This window comes from Buteo buteo, chromosome 16, assembly GCF_964188355.1.
Source record: "Buteo buteo chromosome 16, bButBut1.hap1.1, whole genome shotgun sequence".
Taxonomy (NCBI): Eukaryota; Metazoa; Chordata; class Aves; order Accipitriformes; family Accipitridae; genus Buteo; species Buteo buteo.
Window position 1 is genome coordinate 9,949,444 of NC_134186.1, and position 21,373 is coordinate 9,970,816.

At 35.7% G+C, this 21,373-nt stretch overlaps 1 protein-coding gene across 1 annotated transcript; it reads left to right on the top strand.

Annotated features, from left to right (window-relative positions):
- The first annotated feature begins 9,330 nt into the window (after positions 1–9,330).
- Positions 9,331–19,784, top strand: TESMIN (testis expressed metallothionein like protein). Its single transcript, XM_075047782.1, has 8 exons — positions 9,331–9,962; positions 11,736–11,812; positions 13,250–13,341; positions 14,014–14,085; positions 14,675–14,777; positions 16,269–16,406; positions 16,957–17,132; positions 18,577–19,784. Exons 3-8 carry the CDS (start codon positions 13,328–13,330, stop codon positions 18,737–18,739), a joined length of 666 nt encoding a protein of 221 aa, XP_074903883.1. The 5' UTR covers positions 9,331–9,962; positions 11,736–11,812; positions 13,250–13,327; the 3' UTR covers positions 18,740–19,784.
- Positions 19,785–21,373: the final 1,589 nt, after the last annotated feature.

Consider the following 21,373-nt stretch of genomic DNA (forward strand, 5'->3'; position numbering starts at 1 on the left):
TCTCGATGTTCAATATTGTGTACATACAGTAGAACTGCTTGCTTTTTTGCTCAAAAGCCATAGGAATGTAACTGATATTACCTAGATTTGAATGAGCCTTCTAGTACAGTGTACTTTATTATAAAGTAATATGTTCATATTCCAGAAAAACTATAAATTTGTTACTAAAACCTTGAATCACTTATTCTCAATTAGTGAGATATTAGTGATTTAAGAGCTCAAGTTAGGGTTGAGTAGGTGGGTTGGATGATAATAAATTGACTTGTTTATTAAATAGCATGGAATTGGTGGAATACCTCAAATGTGCATTTTCCAAATTTCTTATTTCAGCTATTTTGTGCCAGAGATTAGGAGAGCATTAAATGTGCATTTAGAGGCTACCATTTTACAGGATTAATACCATTCCAAACTAAATATTCTTTTAAGGGTGGGGGTTTTTGAGAGACTGAGGAAATGTGTGCCTGACCTTGAAAATCATGGTTCTAATTCAGCCTTTGTACCAATTGTTTTTCTCATATAAAATATATTAATTTAAGCTAAGGGGGTTTTTTTAATCTTGTTCAATTACTCTGCATCTATGGTTGGTTTACATCCAGCACTTTGTCCCTATTTTCTACCCTCTTCTGGAACTTAAAAAAATAAAATAAAATTTCACAATTACCACTACTTAGTACCATGTTTAATACCTTTTGTATCTTCTTCCGAGCTCCCTTGCTGCTGTTTCTGGACTTGTGAAATCATTGCTGTTAAATCAAGTTAGGAATGATAGCAGCAGACTATTCAGTTTATTTTAGCAGTGATTTATATATGTCTTGCTAGTTAATAGGGAATGTGTTCATGAACAATTTTTCTTTTTCAGGTTCAGTAGTGTGCTGGTTTTGGCTGGGATAGTTAATTTTCTTCACAGTAGCTTGTATGGGACTATATTTTGGATTTGTGCTGAAAACAGTGTTGATAACACAGGGATATTCTCATTACTGCTGAGCAGTGCTTACACAGAGTCTTGGCTTTTTGAGCGAGCAGGCTGGGGGGCACAAGAATTTGGGAAGGGACATAGCTGGGACAGCTGACCCCAACTGACCCAAGGGATATTCCAAACCATATGACATCATGCTCAGCTTATAAAGCTGGTGTGAAGAAGGAGGAAGTGGGGATGTTCAGAGTGATGGTGTTTGTCTTCCCAAGTCATTGTTAGGTGTGATGGATCCCTGCTTTCCTGGAGATGGCTGAACACCTGCCTGCCCACGGAAAGTGGTGAATGAATTCCTTGTTTTGCTTTGCTTGTGTGAGCGGCTCGCTTTACTTACTAAACTGTCTTTATCTCAACCCACAAGTTTTCTCACTTTTACCCTTCTGATTCTACTCCCCCATCCCACTGGGGCAGAGTAGACGAGCAGCTGTGTAGGGCTGTGTTGCCAGCTGGGGTTAAACCACAAGTAGAAAGAAGAAACAGCCTAGGTCTTACTTTAGATGAGCTTTTTTCATGAGATCCAAATAACTGCTGGAATGTTTCTGTGAAACTCTGTCTGCAAGCTAGTGGATACCAGTGGTTTGATCTTTACAGTGAATAATCCATAGAATATGAATGGTAAGGCAGTGGAGAACTAGTTCAGGCACAGAAATTTAACATTTTAACAATGTTATTTGCTTTATCTGAAGATTCCCAGCACCTGAAGACTCCTTTGAAATTGCATTAAAACTGGGGACTTCTTTGAGACAGTTGAAGATATTTTTTTACCCTGTAAAGGTTCATGTTCTGTTTTTTTAATTGCTGTTTAATTAAAAAAAAAAAAAACCAACTACCACCAAACAACAACAAATCTCCCCCCCCCTCCCCCCGCCAAACCCCACCAAAGAGTTTTGTGTGATAGACTACTTTCACAGTTAACTCACTGCTTTTCTGGATGTTGCAGCCTTTGCTACATGAAAGAACAGAGTGATTTCAATTTCATGCTTCATCTCTTAGATACTGTTATTTCCTGGTTTATTTCAAACATCTCCACCAGGGCTCTGGATACTGAAGTTGTAAATTGGTATGTTCAATCTGAACAGACATTCTATATGGAAACTCTAGGCACAGAAAATACTGATGTATTGGTTTGGGGTATTTTCCTTCTTCCCTTAGCCTGTGTTTAAGGATGGCAAGCGTAAGATGCATCTTATGCTCAGAAAATGTTGCTGTAGTTGTACATGATGCATGGGATTAATCAGCTCTGGCTGAGACTAATGAACTCCTGTTGGGAAGTACTAGAATAAAAAACCTAGCTGTTAGATGAAACCTTTGAGAGGAGAGGAGAAAGTGTGAGGTTTCTTTGTTTTGTTTTGTTCTGTTTTTCCCTAACCTTAATGGCTGCAGACCTGGGGCCAACAGGGTGGAAGTTTGTAACCATAAGCATAAGGAAAAAAATTTTTTTTTTTTTATTATTAATTGTATGGCACCTTATAAATGAAAGGTAGCTTGAAATTGCTATGGGTGGTTTTAGTTGCTGTGTTGTTTTTTTTAACACACAAAATTCCCTGAAAATGAAGACATTAATATCCAAAATTAAAAGTTCAGGTTCAATTTCTGCTTTCAAGGAAACCATCTTTTATCTTAAATGGCCATAGATAGTGGCCTGGCAAGTTTGGAGTGTTTTCTAAACTCCATGCCATAAAGATTTCAGAGGTGACAATTCCAGGATTTACATGGTGAGCTGTAGAAAGGGCTCTTAAGAGCAGAAGCTGGAAGCCAGCTATTTCACAGAATCACAGAATGGTTGAGGTTGGAAGGGACCTCTGGAGGTCATCCTGACCAGATCTGGTCATGTCCAGATGGCTTTTTGAGCATCTCTGAGGGTGGAGACTCCACAGCCTCTCTGGGCAACCTGTACCAGGGCTCAGTCACCCTCACAGTGAGATGGAGTTTCCTGATGTTCCGAGGGAACCTCTGGTGTTTCAGTTTGTGCCCACTGCCTCTGGTCCTTTCACTGGGCACCAATGGAAAAAAGTCTGGCTCCATCTTCTTTGCACCCTCCCTTCCATTTTGTATTTCTGGGCTGAACAGTCCCAGCTCTCTCAGCCTTTCGTCATAGGAGAGATGCTCCAGTCCCTTATTCATCTTCATGGCCTGTTGCTGGGCCCTCACTAGTGTGTCCATCTCTCTCTCATACTGGGGAGCGTGGAACTGGACTCAGCACTCCAGCTGTGGCCTTACCAGTGCTGAGTAGCACTCTATTCTACACGCGTTATCACAAGTAACCTCTCACTCAGAACCAGGGTCCTGGTTAATCTTTTACTCCCTGTAATGTGAGATAATTTCCAAGGGAAATTATACTTTAAATACAAAACAAATAAAAAAATCCCCCCCCCAAACACCCAAGCTAATTCGCAGGCCCTGGGTGTGCTCGTGCCTGCCTGTGAGACTTGCCCGTCCTGGCGGGGAGCGGCTCTCTGGCGCGTGCCCTGCCGCCATTAACGGTCTGGGGACTGAGGGGCGGGCGGCTGCTGCGGGGGAAGGTGAATTGCCTGAGGGAAGGGGCAGGGACAGGCACTCTGCTGAGGGCCCGGGGTGGAGGTGCGGCCTCCCCCTTTCCTCTCTGCCCTGGAAACCAGCGTGGTGAAGTGGGGCGGGTTGGGAGGGCAGCCGGAGCTCCCGGGCAGGGCTGGTCTCCTAGCCCGCTACGCCCCAGAGCTGGCAGCGGCCCATGCATATGGGTCAGAGACACTTGAGCCTTCAGAGGGTTGGTATATCCCGGTGCCATCAGGGGGACATGGGTAGCTTGACCCTCCCCATATTGCCGTGGTCTAAATCCAGAAATATTAGTGATGACAGTGCAGGTGGATCTTGGCCTGTGTCTTTTTAATGGTGGCCTTGTGATACTCTGGGCAGAGGTGCTTTGGCTTGCATTGTCAGTAACTGGCAGTAGAGACATGGAGAGTACAGACAAGGTTTGGTCTTAACATGCTACTTACTGACACAAAACAGTGTAATTATAGCTAAGTACTACATCAAATTTGATTGATTTTTTTTTTTTTTACTACTAAAGCCAAGTAGCAAAATTCTGATTCAATTCTGAATGCTGTTAATGTGTTTAAAAGTTAGAAAGAATGTGTTCTTGTGGTAAAAGCAGCTTGTTTGTGTTGGCATGGTGGCCTGTATTTTCTGAGAGCTAGATTCAGAACCCCAACAACCTCTTCCAGCATTATGTTTTTAAGTTTCACAGTTACATGTTAATTGGATTAATCTTCAGTATTCTATATACATGTTGTTTGGTTAAGACTATTTCATTCACTTCTAGATAGAAAAACTATTCAGAAGAATACTGAAATAGAAAATTTAATTATCTTCAATGAAAAAAATAAATATGAAACAGTTGACAGTCTGTCCATGACTATGGAGAATCAGATATTGCTTGATATAAGATCAGTAATAGACAGTGGACTTGTAACTGAAATATTTACTCAAAATAATCCTGTTAGTTCTGAAAACTTTGATCTGGAAACTGCAGTAATTAATAATCCCATTGAAGAAGGATTGCTATCTAGCCAAGACAATCATTTATGCACTGTAAATGTGGGAGAGACATTGTTGGATCACTTCAAGTATCCACTTACCATTGAAAATCAAAATACAATAGTAAAAGTTGAAGTACATCCACATGGAAACAACAGCTGTGATGACAAAGATCTTGAAAAATACAAGGAATTAAATCTTCCAGAAGAAGCTGAACGTATGCATTCACCTTATCTGCCTTCAAATGGTGTCCACTTTCTTTCTTCTGTAGCAATGCAGCATAAAAATTGCAGTGTTCCAACTTCAAGCATTTTCTCTCCAGAAGGAACAGTCAATCAAAATGTCAGAATGATGCCAGTAAGATTAAGTGAAATAGGAATTTTTATATATTCATGCTTGTTTGTGACTTAAATGTGGAGAACTGCCACATGAAAACTTACATGGGATCCACATAATATTTACAGTTATGTCATAAATTTTATACTAGAACAAACTTAGTAGTAAATACAGAAAAAAATTTCTGGTTTATGTTACCAGAAACAGCATGCAGTGTGAACATATGGTTCTGACTGCTGTTCTTTTTTGTCCATGTTATGAACCATATTTTTAAATGGCTGGATAGTTATTTTGCTTATTAAAAAAAACTTACCATGTCACAAATATGCCCGCTTTGCTTTTATATATTACCATCTGTAGTAGCAACTATTAATTATACAAAGTACAAACTTTTGTTCTTTAATTCCACAGGTGACACACTTGTCATCTTAAAATTTATAGTCCAAATGAGTTAAAAAGTAATTTATTTGCAGCAGTAAACTGTAGCCTGTATTTTTAAATCTCCATGTGGAAGGTATTTTTGTAAGAGAGAGGGGTTTCCCATTGCTTACCATGTTTGGCAGTTTTTCTGTATAGTTTGAAGTTACATTTTCTATGTTGGATCAATTACTATCTAGAAAGGTATGCAGCATAAAACTTCTTGTGATGCTCACAGGATCAAATCCATCTGCTTAATGCAGGCTATTCCTATGTAGAATACTTACATGTCCTTGCATCTTTGTTTATGGCTGTAAAATATCATCTGAAGAAATCTCCAAATCTTAAGTTTGCACTGTGGCTGCTTCTAGAGGGGCACTGAGGTTTCCTTTGAGAAGATATCTTGAAATAATTAAGCATACCAGTTGACATTTTTTTCCCATGTAAGTATTTTGACAAACAGTGCTGTTTTCACATTCAAAAATCAAAAGCATTAAAAAAAACCCCAAAATCACAAAAATCACTTGGTTGAAAAAGAGGTCTGGTTTTCCCTTGCAGTATTGCACCAAGGTGCCAGGCTGAAGCCAGGTGGCAGCTGCAGGGCTGTCTGTGCAGGAAACCTCCTATCACAGAAATCATTGCTGACACTACCCAGCCCAGTGTGTTTCCCAGTGGTGTCCTGAGATGCTTGAGGTCTACTGTGACATTTGCCTTACATGTTTTGGTTTTCTTTCTGATTTCAGGTTACAGTTATAGTTTTAAGTGTCTCTGGCTTGGAAGGTTGTTTGTTTACACACATGCTCAATATTATCAGTAGTTCTTTAATAACCAAGACCGTCAATCTTTTGAACCATTAATAAGATTCAAAAGACTGGTGGAAGCTTCTAGAAAATACAGGTGTGATTAACGCTTAACAGTTGCTTTCTTCAAATTCAAGTTGAAGATAATGAAAATTTGTTCATCTCTCTACAAGGGGCTAAAAATGACATTTAAAAAATATCTTTCTGACCAGCTGTCTTCCTAGTATCATTACAGTTTATCACACTAAATCTGCATGTTTTCTTAATTTGCCTTGTTTCTTAAAGGTATTAGAACAAAATTCTAATCAGGTTATAAATAATTTTATTGAAATAAAGAAAGCTGATTCATTTCTACACTGCTTGCTTACCCTCCTGAACTGCTGTCTATATTAAAAGGAAGTGCAGCACACACAGATAGAGAGCAAATTGTCTACTTCAAAAAAAATCTCAATTCTAATTTGAAACTAGAAAATAGTTGGTTTCTGTCTTTGTTCCATTTTCTATTCATTTGGTTTGGTTTTGAAAATACAAATGTAGGCATTAAGTATGATGCTATTATAGTTGTAAATGCATTAGATCTGAATCATAACTATATGTTGAGCAGAAGAAGCAGAGATAATATTCAAGGTATATAACAGTATCTGGTAATCCTGAATAGGCCGCAGCATTTATGTGCTTGATTATGTCATGAAAATGTAAATAACTTCCAATTTCCAAGGCCTCTCTAAGTCATTTTTTTTGTTTATTCATTTGGCTTTTTAAAAATTAATCATTTAATGCATGAAATATAAATAAAACATTCTTTTCTTCAGGTATTCAGATCATTTATACCTCCAGTTGCAGGTGAGAATAAATGTATTTGTATGACCAATTTAAAGGAATCCAAAACAGTACTATGCAGTTACAAAACTTGACCAATTGCTTAAGTGGTAAGTGCCCTAAGTGATTGAGGGGGATTTTTTTTTAATTTTTATTTTTCTCCTCTTATAAGTTTAGGGGAGGATTTAAATGGCTAAATAAATTAATTTCTGGATTTTGGCAAAGTGCAATATGACCCTTTTGGGATAATGTTAATATAACTAAGAATGTTTGAGAGGACAATGGACCACTGTTCATTCATGTATGATCATGTTTCTTCAACCACGTACTTCAGTCTTACTTTTGATTTTCCCTTCCTCTCATACCACCTCCTCGTTCCTTCAGGGGACTGTGAAGAAGATATTCCTTCTTGCAGCACAATTTTCTTATTTTCTTTGTTTCTTTGAGTTGAACAATGTTTTTATTTCCCTTTCAAGTTTGCCCACCAGTTATGAAAGTTAGATGGTTTGCACTGATGCTGCTGATGACAGTAACCTTGTGAGCAGTTGTTTGACGTGTTCTGCCCATAACCTGTTCACAATCCTGCTCAGGGTTAAACTGACTGCTAGATTTGATCTTACAAGGTAGTTTATCCTGAAGCTAAATGAATTTGTGCCAAATGGGCACAATAAACCTTTTAAAATCAAAAAGACACAGAGTGAAGTCTGTTTTTCCCAGCAAGGCTGTTACGAAAGAATATTAAATATTTCTTTCACAAGAATGTCGTGCTGTAGTGACATCAAAATCTCTTTCACTGATGCTGTAAAGGAGTTCTTGGTATAAAACACTGATCTTTTTGTAAACAAAACATGCTTTATTTTATGTACTAGAATCTTCCAGTGATATCTGTGGCTTACCTCAGACTAGTGCTTCTGTCTATGATGAAATAGTAAGTATGCATGCAAGATTTTATTATTATTGGAAGAATCTGTCCAAGTGTTGAATATCTAAAATGGGGTTTATTCTAAGTGCCAGAAGGTAAAAGGTTCTTTCAAACACTGTGCTATCTGATCTGTTCACAAAAGAGAGGGAAAGAAAAATGTTGCTGCATAGATTTCTACACTGCTACATTGTGGAGGAAGGGAGAACAGCATCTGGGTTTTTCTCCTGTTTCCGTTCCTGTTGGCTCAAGTCTAGTTGGCTCCTGTCTGCCACTTGCACATTCTGGTTCCCGTTCAGGCCAGTTAGGGAGCGGGCTTCTCCTAAGGCTGCCTGAACACAAACTGCCTGGTGGGGCTCTGTCAAATACCCTTGGGGAGCTGATTAGTATTTGAGCCTTTATCACATGTGCAGTGTATATAAAGGAACAGAGCTGGGGATGAAAATCTGGCTTTAACATTAGCATTCACTGCCTATGGAGAGATGTTCTTTGCAACTTAATTATTCTCTTAAAATGCTTGAATTTTTCAAATATAATTTACTAGATCTGTGCAAGACAAACTATAGAAATGCAGATATTTAATGAAAGGGAGATTTCTGAAATTTACTGGAATTTTGTAGCCAGGTTTTTCAAGATTGTCCATTCAGTTTTTTAAAGTGTGTACTGAGAGGGGCAAGGCCTCATCTGGAAGTGTGACTTTTGTGAAGATGACACTGTAATAAGGTAATGGATCAGCAAGAAGGTGATAAATTGGTTTTCAACAAATGTAAGTGGCACCATATCTATGATGGAATGCCATGACACACAGTAGTTGATCACCCTAACAAAAGTTAATTTTGGAACAATCTAATTTATAGGTATAACTGAATTTGCATTCCAGTCTCCCATGACTACTTCTTACTTAGACTAAATCCCAATAATCCCCAGTCAAGTTATATAATTCAAGATTAATTCTTGTTTTGTATAATTTGCTGTGACTATTGCCTAACTTCTCCAGGGCACTTTAGAAATCAGTTGATGCTTCGTGATTTTGGGGACACTGAACGCCATTGTTACTGTAAAGTATGTTACTGTTCATTGTTATTCTTCAGGAATATTTTTACTTGAAATATGAGCAAAAGTCATTCTGCCATTGACAAGTAAATAATTCTCAGTATTACATTTGAGTACAATTGTTGCTTTAAAATATATGATTTATGCAGATAAATTTTTAAATTTCTTGTATTTGCTTGGAATTTAAAGTAGATTTTAAAGCATGCCTGTTAAGTTTTAAAACATTGTATTTCAGGCTGAGGTAAGAGAAGCAGTTAGTACTGTTATCAAGAATCACCAAGACAGAGCAATTTTTCAGAGTTCAAATATTGACGAGTCTGGCTGCAAGTTATTAGCATTACACAGTGTAGCAGAGGAATCCAGATGTTCACACAGAAATGATTCCAACCCCGTGGTAATTATATCCTGTAATTGATAGCAAAATCATATGCTAGAGAAAATTAACTTATTTGTACCATGCTAGCATCAAGAAGTCCCACTTAGTAAGTGCTGTATCAAGAATAATAAGGCAGTCCCTTCCTTGGACTCATAGTCTAAATTTTTTCTAGTTACAGTGCTACTTTATATAAAACACATTACATTCTCTTTAACAGCTGGAAACAAAAAAAAAACAAATGAGAAGATTTTAAAATAACGGCTAAATAAATGAAATTAAACATGAACAATTACAATGGCATGTTCTGGTTAGGGAACTGAATCTGAAGCCAGCGGACTAGTAAATAGCTAGAATATGCTCTCCAAAGCCCCATGGAGCAATTTGGAGAACCAGGAATCCATATGACCTAAGCTGAGGAGCTACAGTGGTAGATCTCAATAGCTGCTTCCAAAAATAAATTAAGGGTCAAATCCCAAACATCTTAATGCATAATGATCCCATTTGAGAGATTCCAGTCTGTGATTAGGAAGCTTTATAAGACAGGTGGTACTCTTAGGAAAACTTTTATATTTATATGCTTAGAATTACAGTTTCTTAGGTGAAACCTAATTATTAGTTATTCATTCCAGGTTATCTGTCAGTTGGAAGGAGGTACTCAAATACTCTGTATAAATGGTTGTGGCACACAAGGACTAAAACCAGTTCATCTAATTCCTGAGTATCATCACCAACATAATTATCTTCAATCAGGTACAATAAAAATTAAAATTATCTTTAGCCTGTCAGATGGTATATCATAGATAGATTTTTAATATGCAAATGCATGTGTTTATGTTCTTAAGCAGCAACAGTGGGAGATGAGCCAAAGCTAGTGTAGCTATGACCAGTTATTATTTTACTTCATTTTATAATTAAAAAATTGCTACGCGCTTCAGTGTAATAAGAATGATGTAATGGATATGTTGAATTTATTGAAAGTTTTTAATATGCAGATTATTTTCCATATAAAGCACATTTAGCATGAACAGCTGCATACGTTTGCATTTACCCTAGCTTGCCACCAAGTGACACTGTTTGCCTATAAATGAAGAGCAGCGTTGAGGGCTATGAGTATACTTTCGCCTTGGGATTCAGAATGTCTCACTAATATTTACATAATTATGTGAACTTGAAATGCTGTGAACTTGAAATGCTATCAGTTTTTAATGAAAGTAATTTCTGAGGTCCTAAAGTTAATGCTGTTTAGATGGAATAACACATTTTCATCTGAGCAGTAACAAAGTATTTGAGTATAGTTTAGTTTTAATTTAAATAAATATTTCTTTACCTACATATAGCTTCCTCAAAAACATTATTGTCACGGTTTATTTCATTATTTATTATTATAATTTTATTTCAGTGGTGCATTTTGATGGCACTGTGAAAACAAAGCCTTTTAATATTAGACACTAAACAAACACAGATATTGTTCTCAATATCAATAAGTGCTGAGTGTGGGCATCTCTCAGCAGATGCTCCAGGTATGGGGCTTGTTTACTTATATGTCAGAAGCCATCAGAAGAGTAAACCAGGCACATTCAAGTTAAAGGTCATGTTCCTTCAAACTCTCTTTCATTTGCTGTAATGGTAGGGAAGAAAAAGCCGAGGAGTGCACTGGCATATTTTCTTTAGTTTTTGTTTGCTTGACCTTTCTTCTGTTTTACTCATCTTCATAGCAAGTAAAAGAATTGAGTACAGCAATTATATCTAAAAGTTTCTAGGGACTAATCTCTTCAACTTTTGAATTAAGCTGTCCTTTGGCTTCCATTTATTTTTCTTTCTTTAGATGGGAGGAAAGTAAGTAGAGGTATAAGATTCATCTTGTAATCTTACTATGACTGATGCTTGCTTTTTTCTGCACAGGCCAGGATGCTCACTTAATGCAGTTCTTCACCAGGACTTACACAAAGACTTAGTCTCACAGCTATGGTTTTCTCCATGGGTTTTTAGTAATTTTTTTCATAAGCTAAAGACCTATATTCCAAATGCTCTCTCAGAACTCTGGAAATTTGTAAAATATGAACTCAAGATAAATATATTTAATCGTTTCTGATATTTTTCTTATTTTATCAAAATACTTTAAGTCTATGGCATTTGAATTTAAATGTACTTGGTGTCATAGAGTAAAATCCTATGCTCAAATTCCTAGCTAACAAATTGATGGTGGGTTCTTCTGTCAGGCGTATTTTTGTGTGGTCAGGTTTTTATACTTGTTTTTTTTCAATGAGAAAAACATTTCTGGAGGAAAAACTTCTAAGTCCTTCATAGACACTATTTATTGTAGAGTAAGTTTGGATTCAAAACTAAGTTGTAGGAGAAAGTGCTAACAGAGGACAGACAGCCTTAGGTAATTTTTTTTATTAACAAAAGAAGTTGAAGATACCAATTTACCTGAATGCTTAATTCAAAAAATATTTATGCATAAATGAAACTTTATACACTGTGAGTAGTTCTGCTGTCTTCAGGTAAATGTCTTCTTTCCAGATGTGGACAACCCTGTGACAGGTGTACTGGGGCAGGTTTTGCCTGTTCCAGGTGAACTGGTTCTGAATGAACAAGAGGTAAATAAGCTTTATCCTTTAAACTTGTTAAGTACAACATACACTATTCTCCCTTTTCTTAAAATGGGTTGTGAAGTCTATGTTGGGAAGTAACAATTGTATGCATTTTCTAAAGACAGTTTAGCTGGTTTGGACAGATGAGTTCTGCATGCAGTATTCTTTCTGCATATAAAGATTTCTGATTTCAACATATTCTAGAAGTAATATCAGAATTAAAAATACAGTTTTCCATAAGAAAATTAAATTTATTCCAGTTTTGAAACCTTGAATTTGGTATTATATAGATGATGTTATTTCTGAGAACCATTTTAAGACTCTTTTGGGGTGAAGGAAAGAACATTGACTTTTGCTAGAAGAAGGGGAATATTTTCTTCCAGTAGGATTTTTTACACTCTTTTGTCTTGATTAGGATTTAACAGTCATTAAGTCTTTGTAATTTTTGTTGATTATCTTTTTTGTTGATGAAAATTGAACAGAAGACTAAAAATCTTTGCAGATGTTTGGCTTCTCATGTGTTACTTCCAACAGAGGTGGCAGCAAAAATCACTTCAAATTTTTAATTGTTAACTTTTGATTTGTGAAGTGAATATGTGATGTCGATACAAACACAGCAAATGGTTTGTGGATAGTAGCCACTATCATAAAAGAGGGAAGAAAAAACCCAAGGGTCAGATTGAACATTGACCTAGGGAGTCTTTCATCTCTAAAGGTGGTATATCTGCAAATTAGTTCCTAAACATTCTGGAGCAGTGGTGTAGACAGGCTTGTAGTTCTTCTCTAACTGTATCCCAAATTAGTTGTTTCCTAGATTTCTTCCCTTCCTTTAAATACATTAATTTTCCTCTTCTTTATGGCCAGCTAGATTAATTACCTGTTAAAATAACAGTGATTTACAATTATTCACTGTCCCTCCATTACCAGTAATAACAGCGTAATCCTAATTGTTCTTACCTTGTCTCTCTCCATAACCAGGCCCTTATTAATTGTATGTCTGAAGATACAACAGTGTGTTTTCTTGGCCTGTGAGCTGATTATTTTTTTAAATTTTGCTTAGTTTTCAACCAATTAGATGTCATATTGCAGCTGAACATAACATAAATCATCAAGTCACTAGCCAGTTTCAACTGATTACTGGAATTAAAAGCAACTGAACCTAGAATTACCAGTAAATTGAAAATAGTGTACCAACACTGCGGCACTGAAAGCTTTTCTTGGTTCTTTGCATTGGGAGAAATGGGATTCTTGACATACTGAATAGTTTCCAAGAGGAGATGCATGCAGTTTTCATGACTCTTTACTTCCATGAGTTTTTATCAGTAACTTTGGTGATCAAATTATCCCAGAAACATTTTCTTTGTGTTACTTTTCTCTGTTAACTTACAAGAGTATTTTTTTAAAGTTAACATAAACAGGATATATGCATTTTATCTTGAACAGTTTGAAAATGGACCCTTACAACCAGTAGCTAGCTCTGCCACATTCCATCTAGAACCAAATCTGCTTGGGCCAGTGAAAATGACCTCAGAGGGGTAAGATGCGTGAAACATCTTACATCCATGATGACTTTTGAATTTTAAACTGGCAATGACACCTAGACATTTTCATCTTGCATAGCTGCTACTTTCTCTTAACAAAAATGCAAATCTGTAAGAGTGCTTTGTGTATATATGTCAGTAGTCATGATGCCAGTTGCTGGCAGTCAAGACTATGTAGCATGGTTTCAGGTTTTCTTAGGATCAGTGCAGTTGTGCTGTCCATTTGCCTGAAAAACATTTAATTTTCTAAGTTAATTTATATGTTTCCAAATTTAATTAGCATGTGTTTAGCCTGTATTTCTAACACTAATGGAATTATTTTAATAATATTTAATTGCAGATCATTTTTAAATAAGAGGCAGGTGCAACCCCAGTGTGAAAGCTGAGAGAGAGCTTTGCAGTTGCACAACCATTACCAGTTTGTAGGACTAAGGGCAGACCTGTCCCAAGTAGTGACAGCTAGAGGATAGAGGGAGATTACAGGTTGCTTATTCTCTTTTTCTCATGTATTCTGTGAGGCCACACTTGTTCAGTAGCACCAATATTGGTGTAAAAAATAAAGTCAGTATTTATTGTTTCAAAACTATAGAATAATTAGTTTTCATTGTAGTTATATTTGTATTTGTGTATTTTTTTCTAATTTTTTTCCTTTTTCAACTTGTGTAGCCTATCTTTTGGTTCAGGGGTTACAAAGTCTAAGAAACCATGTAACTGCACAAAATCTCAGTGTCTTAAATTGTAAGTAACAGTTTTTCAACATTTCATAAATGCTAATAATAGTGTATAGATGAAAGGATAAACATACAAGAAATGCGTGCTTTCAAATGAACAGTACATACGTGTCAAAAATTACTCATCTGATATTGAGTTAGAAAGATCCACAGCTGACATAAACTAGTGTCACACAAGCTTGCTGCAGAGGTGTAGATGACTGCATATAATCCAAAGTATGAAAAATAAAAAGAGAAGCTAGAAGAATTGTTCAGAGCATATCTGGAAAATCCTATGTAGAATGTAAATTCTGTATACTAAAATACATTTTCTCTGTCTTGCTGCTGCTTTCTTTCATAAATAATATGCACAGAGATGTATACACAATAATTAATGTTTGATTCGTTGATGGACTGGGTGTATTTTACAAAATGCAAAACTGAAAGAGAGAGAAGCTCTTTGTCTAGGTTTGGATGTGATTAAGTTACAGAGGAAGGAACATTTTTCATGAGAAGAAACTAAACATTCTGCATAGAAGTAGAATTTAAATTTAAAAATTTGCACTTAAACCAGTTAATCTTTTTATTTGTTATGTTATTTTACATTTTAATCATAGATATTGTGATTGTTTTGCCAATGGTGATTTTTGCAACAACTGCAACTGCAATAATTGTTACAACAATCAACTTCATGAAACTGAGCGATTTAAAGCCATTAAGGTAAAAACAAAAATACAATACACATCGGTATCAGCTTCTTGTGCGAAAAATATAGCAGTATTGTTTTTTCCACTAGTTACAGCATTTGAAATAGGATATTTTTAACACAAGTGAAGTTATGTGTTACCTCTGTATTAATCTTACATAAAGAAATTTAGGGATTTATTTCCTTCCTTTTATAGAACTTCTGATACTTTGGATTAAAACTAGTGATGTGTTAACGAAATGATAATTTTTATTCTTGGAAGGAAGTATTCAAACCCAAATTTAATTTCAGAAAATTTTTTCATGTGAAGGAAAATTTATTGTATCCCAAAGTCAGACAGTAGTTAAAGGAAAACAAATTATTACTATCCGAATTATTATTCTCATTGACAGATCTTCTGCAGTTGTCTGTGTTAGTCTTACTGGTTGACCCATGCAGCAATGCAAAGTTGGCTTTCCTGGCAGCGACACTGAACCCTGCACTAGTGAGAAGCAGGTTGCTTCTACATTTGGAGATTGATTTTACTAGTGGAATAAAGAATAATATGTGGGATAATTTTTGCATGTATGTTGAACTGCACAATCTGGGCAATAATTTAATCTAATATGTATGTTATGTTTTGTAAGTTTTAAAGTGATAATGAAAAGTCTTACTCTACTGCAGATGCTTTATGGATATATTAATGGCTTTGTGCTTCTTGTATGCAACTCTCCAGAACAATCTTTGTATCATTCACATCATTTCTGGATTGTACAAGACATTGATCTAATTAGAGTTAGACCACATGCAACCAGTCAAAGCCACAGCAGTTTTTGCTGTCAGTATGTAACAACTAGTTTTTAAATCAGATGCTTGTCTGTAGTTCAGCTGATGGGGTTGTTGGTATCTAAGCACTCCTCTCACTGCTGTAGATGTCATCTTGTAAAGCATAATAGATCTTGTTTGTCACTGACAAAAGCATACCTGTGCCATCCATAAATATTGTACATAAAGGGCATATAACCTCTTTAACCTGCCTTTTAGTAGTCCATGGTATTGCGAGGTCTTGGGACCTAATAAAAACCTGCTGTTCCAATCCAATGCTAATTTCAGTGAATGGTCTTTGTATTGGGCCATTAATAAAAAAAGATATGTTTAAAACTTCTGAGATGTATGTAACTATGTATGCAAGGGTTCTTTCTTCACTGAGAACTTTTTATTTCTGGTGAAAGCAGTGTCAGCAGTGAAAGGAAACCAGCCCCAAGAGAAGAGTAGATGGGTCATTTATGTTATTCCATAAAAACAATATATGTTGCTTTCCGTGATAGAGCCAACTTGGCTTAGTGTTTCAGAATCTTTGAATTCCTGCTCTCACATGCCATGGAAGACTCCTTTATCCATGGGCTTCATATCACCAATGATGTGAGTGGAAAGAAAGGACTTCTTTATTAAACATTGTATCACAGTCATTCTGGTGTTTAAAAACATTTCTTTAATTTCTCATAATCTAGCCATTTTTGTTTTAGGCCTGTCTTGATAGAAACCCAGAAGCTTTCTTACCAAAGATTGGGAAAAGAAAACTAGGAGAAATTAAACCTCACCATAACAAAGGATGTAACTGCAAGCGCTCGGGATGCCTCAAGAATTATTGTGAGTGCTTTGAGGTGAGTCAGGTGAACTTTCCTCTCATCACTTACTTCCTTAACATTGACTATATTCTGTAACTAGTAGCTGCAAAAAAGAATCACTTCTCTTCTTCCTTTGCATTTTTCATCATAAAAGCTTTTGAACATAGGAAGCACAGTCTCTTTCTTGTCATGTCTTTAAAGAACTGAATCTGGCTGAAGTTGGTCAGCTAAAATTTTCGGTATCAGGAGCTCTCAGCCCATGACTTGCTCCAGAAGAAGTGAGGAATGGTTTTCTGCTAATCCCGGTAGTTTCTATCTGTGGTATTTTGTTATCTTGCAAAGTTATCCACAAATTGAGGGGAGGAGTGATTTGTCCATGTACAGAACATCAGTCTCCACAGAGAATCCATGGAAAAAAACCTGTCTTGCTTCCTTACTTTATTGATACTGATGGTTTTGCTCTGGGAGTATCCCGGACCAGCACATCTAGAATAAGTCCCTGGTGGTATAGCTCCAATGGTTGCTCAAATGTATGTTTTATTTAAGATTTATACAATTTTTATTCTAAATATTCTATATTTGCCAGGCTAAAATTATGTGTTCCTCTATTTGCAAATGCATTGGTTGCAAAAATTATGAAGAAAGTCCAGATGAAAAAAAACAGTTCCATGTGCTAAACTATGTGGACATTGGAAATGATGAAGGAAATAGCCCAGTTTTAACATCAACATTTGAAGAGTTACCAAAATTGAAGACAGACAGGTGAATACTTGGAAATAGCACTGCATAATCCATTGGTTTGACTTTATTAATTTTTTGTGTACCCATTATCATAATTATCTAAGAAATAGTGACGAAAATGACAGATGGCTTATATACAAGGAATCACTTCACATAGTATATGCCATCTTACTTCTATAAATAAAAAAATATCCAAAGGAGAGGCTATAACTATCCTTTAAGAATATAGTATACGGAGTTCAGGGATATATGTATTAGTTCTGCTTACAAAACAGCAGTTATTTATGTACAGAGCACATATTTCATTCTCTCGACTTTTTTTCCCCCTTAGCTACTTTATGTTTTTCCTTCAGTTTCTCTGTTCTTAAATTTTTCTATGTTCAAGCATTCATTTCTAACAAAACCTTGACCAAAGAAGTACTAAGAAAATTATGTTATTAACATGTTTGTGATGTTCAATTAATAAGCATGTTTATATCGCTGCTCCTTTGCCATCTCTCCCATTCCTTTGGTCCATCTCCTGTCAATTTTATTTGTGTTGGCAATTTGGATTGTAAAATATCCTAATGTTGTTATGCTTTCTAACACAGTTGTAGCCTAATCTCTATTTTTGGTTGGTTTATAGTAATTTGGCTAATAAATAGAAATACCTGTTAATAATAATTAAAATTAATTAAACCCCATCTTAATGCATTTTAGGGAGCTTTACTCCAGGCTCTAAAATTTTCAGTTTGCATATATAATTTTCTTTGCTTCTTTGCATCAAACATTACTTTGAAATTCTTATCTTAATTCCATTTTTAAAATACTTTCTGATGATATATTTTAAAAATATTTTATCAATTTCTGCTGTTGGTAGTATATTGATGGGGTAGATGGTGCCAATTTATGCCTTTGCTTGAATCACACAGTAGGATGAGTTACGTTATTAATGTAGCAGAATGAGTTATGGTGTTAACGACTGGTATTTTCAAGAGTTTATTCAAAGCAAGACTGCTAAGGTGCCATTCAGGGAATCCTTAAGGGGCTTAGTGCTGTTTCCTTTAGCAGCAATAGACTGAATTTACATTTAGTACCTCCTAGACCCTGACTAAGCCTTTTTAACACATTTCCTTATACATAAGGCAGGATCTGATTATTGCATGCAGATGGAGGAAGAGGCTTGTTGTATAAGCTTTCCCTGTCTGCACCTGTTGGGCAGCATTTGCGTAGATTTGTTATGTAGTGTGAACACAGTCTTCCATGTGATAAATTAGAAAAACTCAGAAGCAATCTGTCAGAAGCTGAAGCTATTCAGTGTAGAATAGTGAAATTCCTGCAAGGATGTATCTTACAGTAACAGTGCAGCTACTCTGATTCACCTCTGTGCATTCCAACTCTTAACTGAGTTTTGCAGTTTGTCTTTTAAATTGTTTTGTGTATTTAAAATCGAGACATTTCATACTAGTTTCTTTTCCTCTGTCAGGCAACCAGCTGTATGTATATCTTGGGAAGAAGTGAAAGCAGTATGTGCTTGTCTCCTGATGCAAGCTGAAGAGGCAGAAAAAAGAGGTTACTCTGTTTGTTTAGCTGAGCGGATGATCATGGAGGAATTCGGGAGATGTTTATCTCAGATCCTACATGCATAATTAAAATCTAAAGGACTGAAAGTTGAATAATGTTCAAGGTATTATAAAGCAAATAAGTATTAATGTTTATATGTTGCCATAGTCTCAACAATTTTGGTACTTAATGATCTTACTTTGATCTTTCATAGGAATAATTTTATTGACTTCAGTTGAATTCTTTCTGAATTATGCTGGTGTAAGTGAAACCAGCACCCCATCCAGCATTTTTCTGAGTACCTTAATACTGTAGAAAGCTTTTTACATTTTGTACTAAAACAGATTTTCTCTGTAGTTAGGGCTTTCTGAGCCCATTCTTCAGTCTTTACCTAGACTCTTATTAAAAGCAAGTTTAACTTAAAATTACTTTATTGGATGTTTTGAGTGGAGATGCAGTAAAAACTGAGTAAGCATTTGCTATCTTAGTTTGATTATTTTATGAATTGTGAAAAAATTCCATTTCCAGTGGTAGTAGGCAAATCTACTAAGTTTAGCTTTGGGTCTTCTCTGTTTTGGCAACTTACTTCTGCTGTCTGTAGATGTACTATTTTTGGAAAACAGTGCAATGTTGTCAGTAGGTTTGGTATTTACTGTTGGGAAAAAAACCCATGCTAGACTTTGTTCAACATTAGATTTGTTAGACAGGTTAGTCTCATAAAGAATAGGAGGAAGATGACCTCCTTTTTACTCCTATTATAAAGTACAGTAGTTTATGATGGGAAAATCTTTTATGTACATAGCATTTAGGATTGAAATTTGTGGAATCCTACATTTGCAATCCAGTTTCCCTTAAAGCTTGGAATAGCTTTTATTTAATTACTCATTTTTCTTATTCTCTGTGACATTTCTTCCTCTTCTCATTCTTACTGTTGGGATAATAGTAGATTTTATTTTCTCTAACAGGAGTAAGCTATTTGCTGCTGTGTTTCTGGAAAAGAAAAAAAAATTGTCATCTAAATGAATTGACAGAAATATAAATATTAATGCTTTTTGGTTTTAGACATTTTATGCTAAGTTAATAATATATGCTTAGATGTTTTTGGCATTTATGCTTAAAAGAATAAAGATATTCTCCATGTCATGTTGATCCATGAAAAATTCTTGCCAGGACAGCAGATAAGACTGCATGCTATCTTAAAATTTTGCTTATTAAGAGGAAGGGCTTTTTTATTGGTGGTGGCTGATATATGAATGGATTGCATTTTATATCTTTGCTTTTAACAACTGCTGCTGGAGATTGCTGAATGTCATAGGAGAAAATGGATTCTAAAGTGCTCCATAAGTGATATGGCATCACCTGTTTGCTTCACCCCTTCCTGGGCCCTTCAATTCCTAAGATGATTTCTCTTGATTTTGGAATTAATACCTACATAAAGGCATCATCTTAAAAAGTATTTGTCCCCAGATAGAGTTACTATGAGGCCATAAATCAGAAGAGCATACAAGGGCTGTAGAGTCAATAGACACTCCATAAGGAAGCAAAGCTTGAAGAAAAAGAAGAAACCAGCCTGTATTGCTAAATCATACCTTGAAATCAAACCTCAGAAATCAACTCACTAAAATTCCCAGTGGAGGTGAGGTTCAGTAGGATTAACACTAGTAAACAAGAAACTAGGGTTAGGACTAGTGATGCAAGTATGGATTAAAAATAGAAATTAGAAATAGAAATGCAAAATAAAAATTATTGTAAGGAGTAGAAAAGATAAATGCATTGTAAGAGGAACTGTTAGAATCCTTGAAAAACTGAATTTAATGTAATAATACAGTCGCATCTTCAGTTGCATCTTAATTTGAATAAACACAGCAGAAGACAGTGCCACAATATAAAATGGCAAGTTATTAAGCCCAAAGGAGAGATGAGCTCAAAAGACGAGGAGAAAACAGGAAGAAAAATCATAAGAGTTTGACTAGTCAAGAGGTTGAAAAATAATAAAGAAAGAGGAAAAAAATCACAGGGAAAATTAAAAAAAAAAATAGAATTAAAAATGGAACTAGAGTGGAAAAGGTAAGAAAATTCTACCTCCAAAAGTAAAGGGTAGGAGTGCAGGGGAGAGATACAAATAGTATAGTAAGGGAAATGAATGAAGAAGGCATGAGCTACAGCTTTGAGCAACATCTCTAGGCTCTCATCTCTGGTAAACATGATATCATATATATAATGCAGAGACTTTCACCCAGGGTGCCAGCTAAGAAGCCTTGAGGGAAGGTTTCTGAATTTTCGGCATAACTGTTCTAGGGAATATTAGAAAAGATATTTTTAGTAGAGAGAGGAAAATGTATTATTTTATAAAATGCTGCTAAATCTTCCTTTGGAATACTGTGTACAGTTCTGGTCATCTGTGCTCAAGAAAGACAAACAATTTGGAAGAGATGCAGTTCTCAGAAAGGCTCCTGTGACAAATGAGAGAATGGAATATCTGTTTTTAGGTGGAGAGAGCAAAGGAGTTTGATTTAGTCTAGGCAAATAAAGGCTGAGAGGAGATATGATTCCTCTTTATAAATAAATTCAGGGGATAAATATCAAAGAGGGATAGAAGCTGTTAAAGTATACATATCACTTAAATTTGGAATGAAAAGTAAGTTTTCCTAACTATTAAAAAATAAGGTTCTGAAATGGTTTTGCAGATAGGATAGTATGAGCCAGGAACCTAAAATATT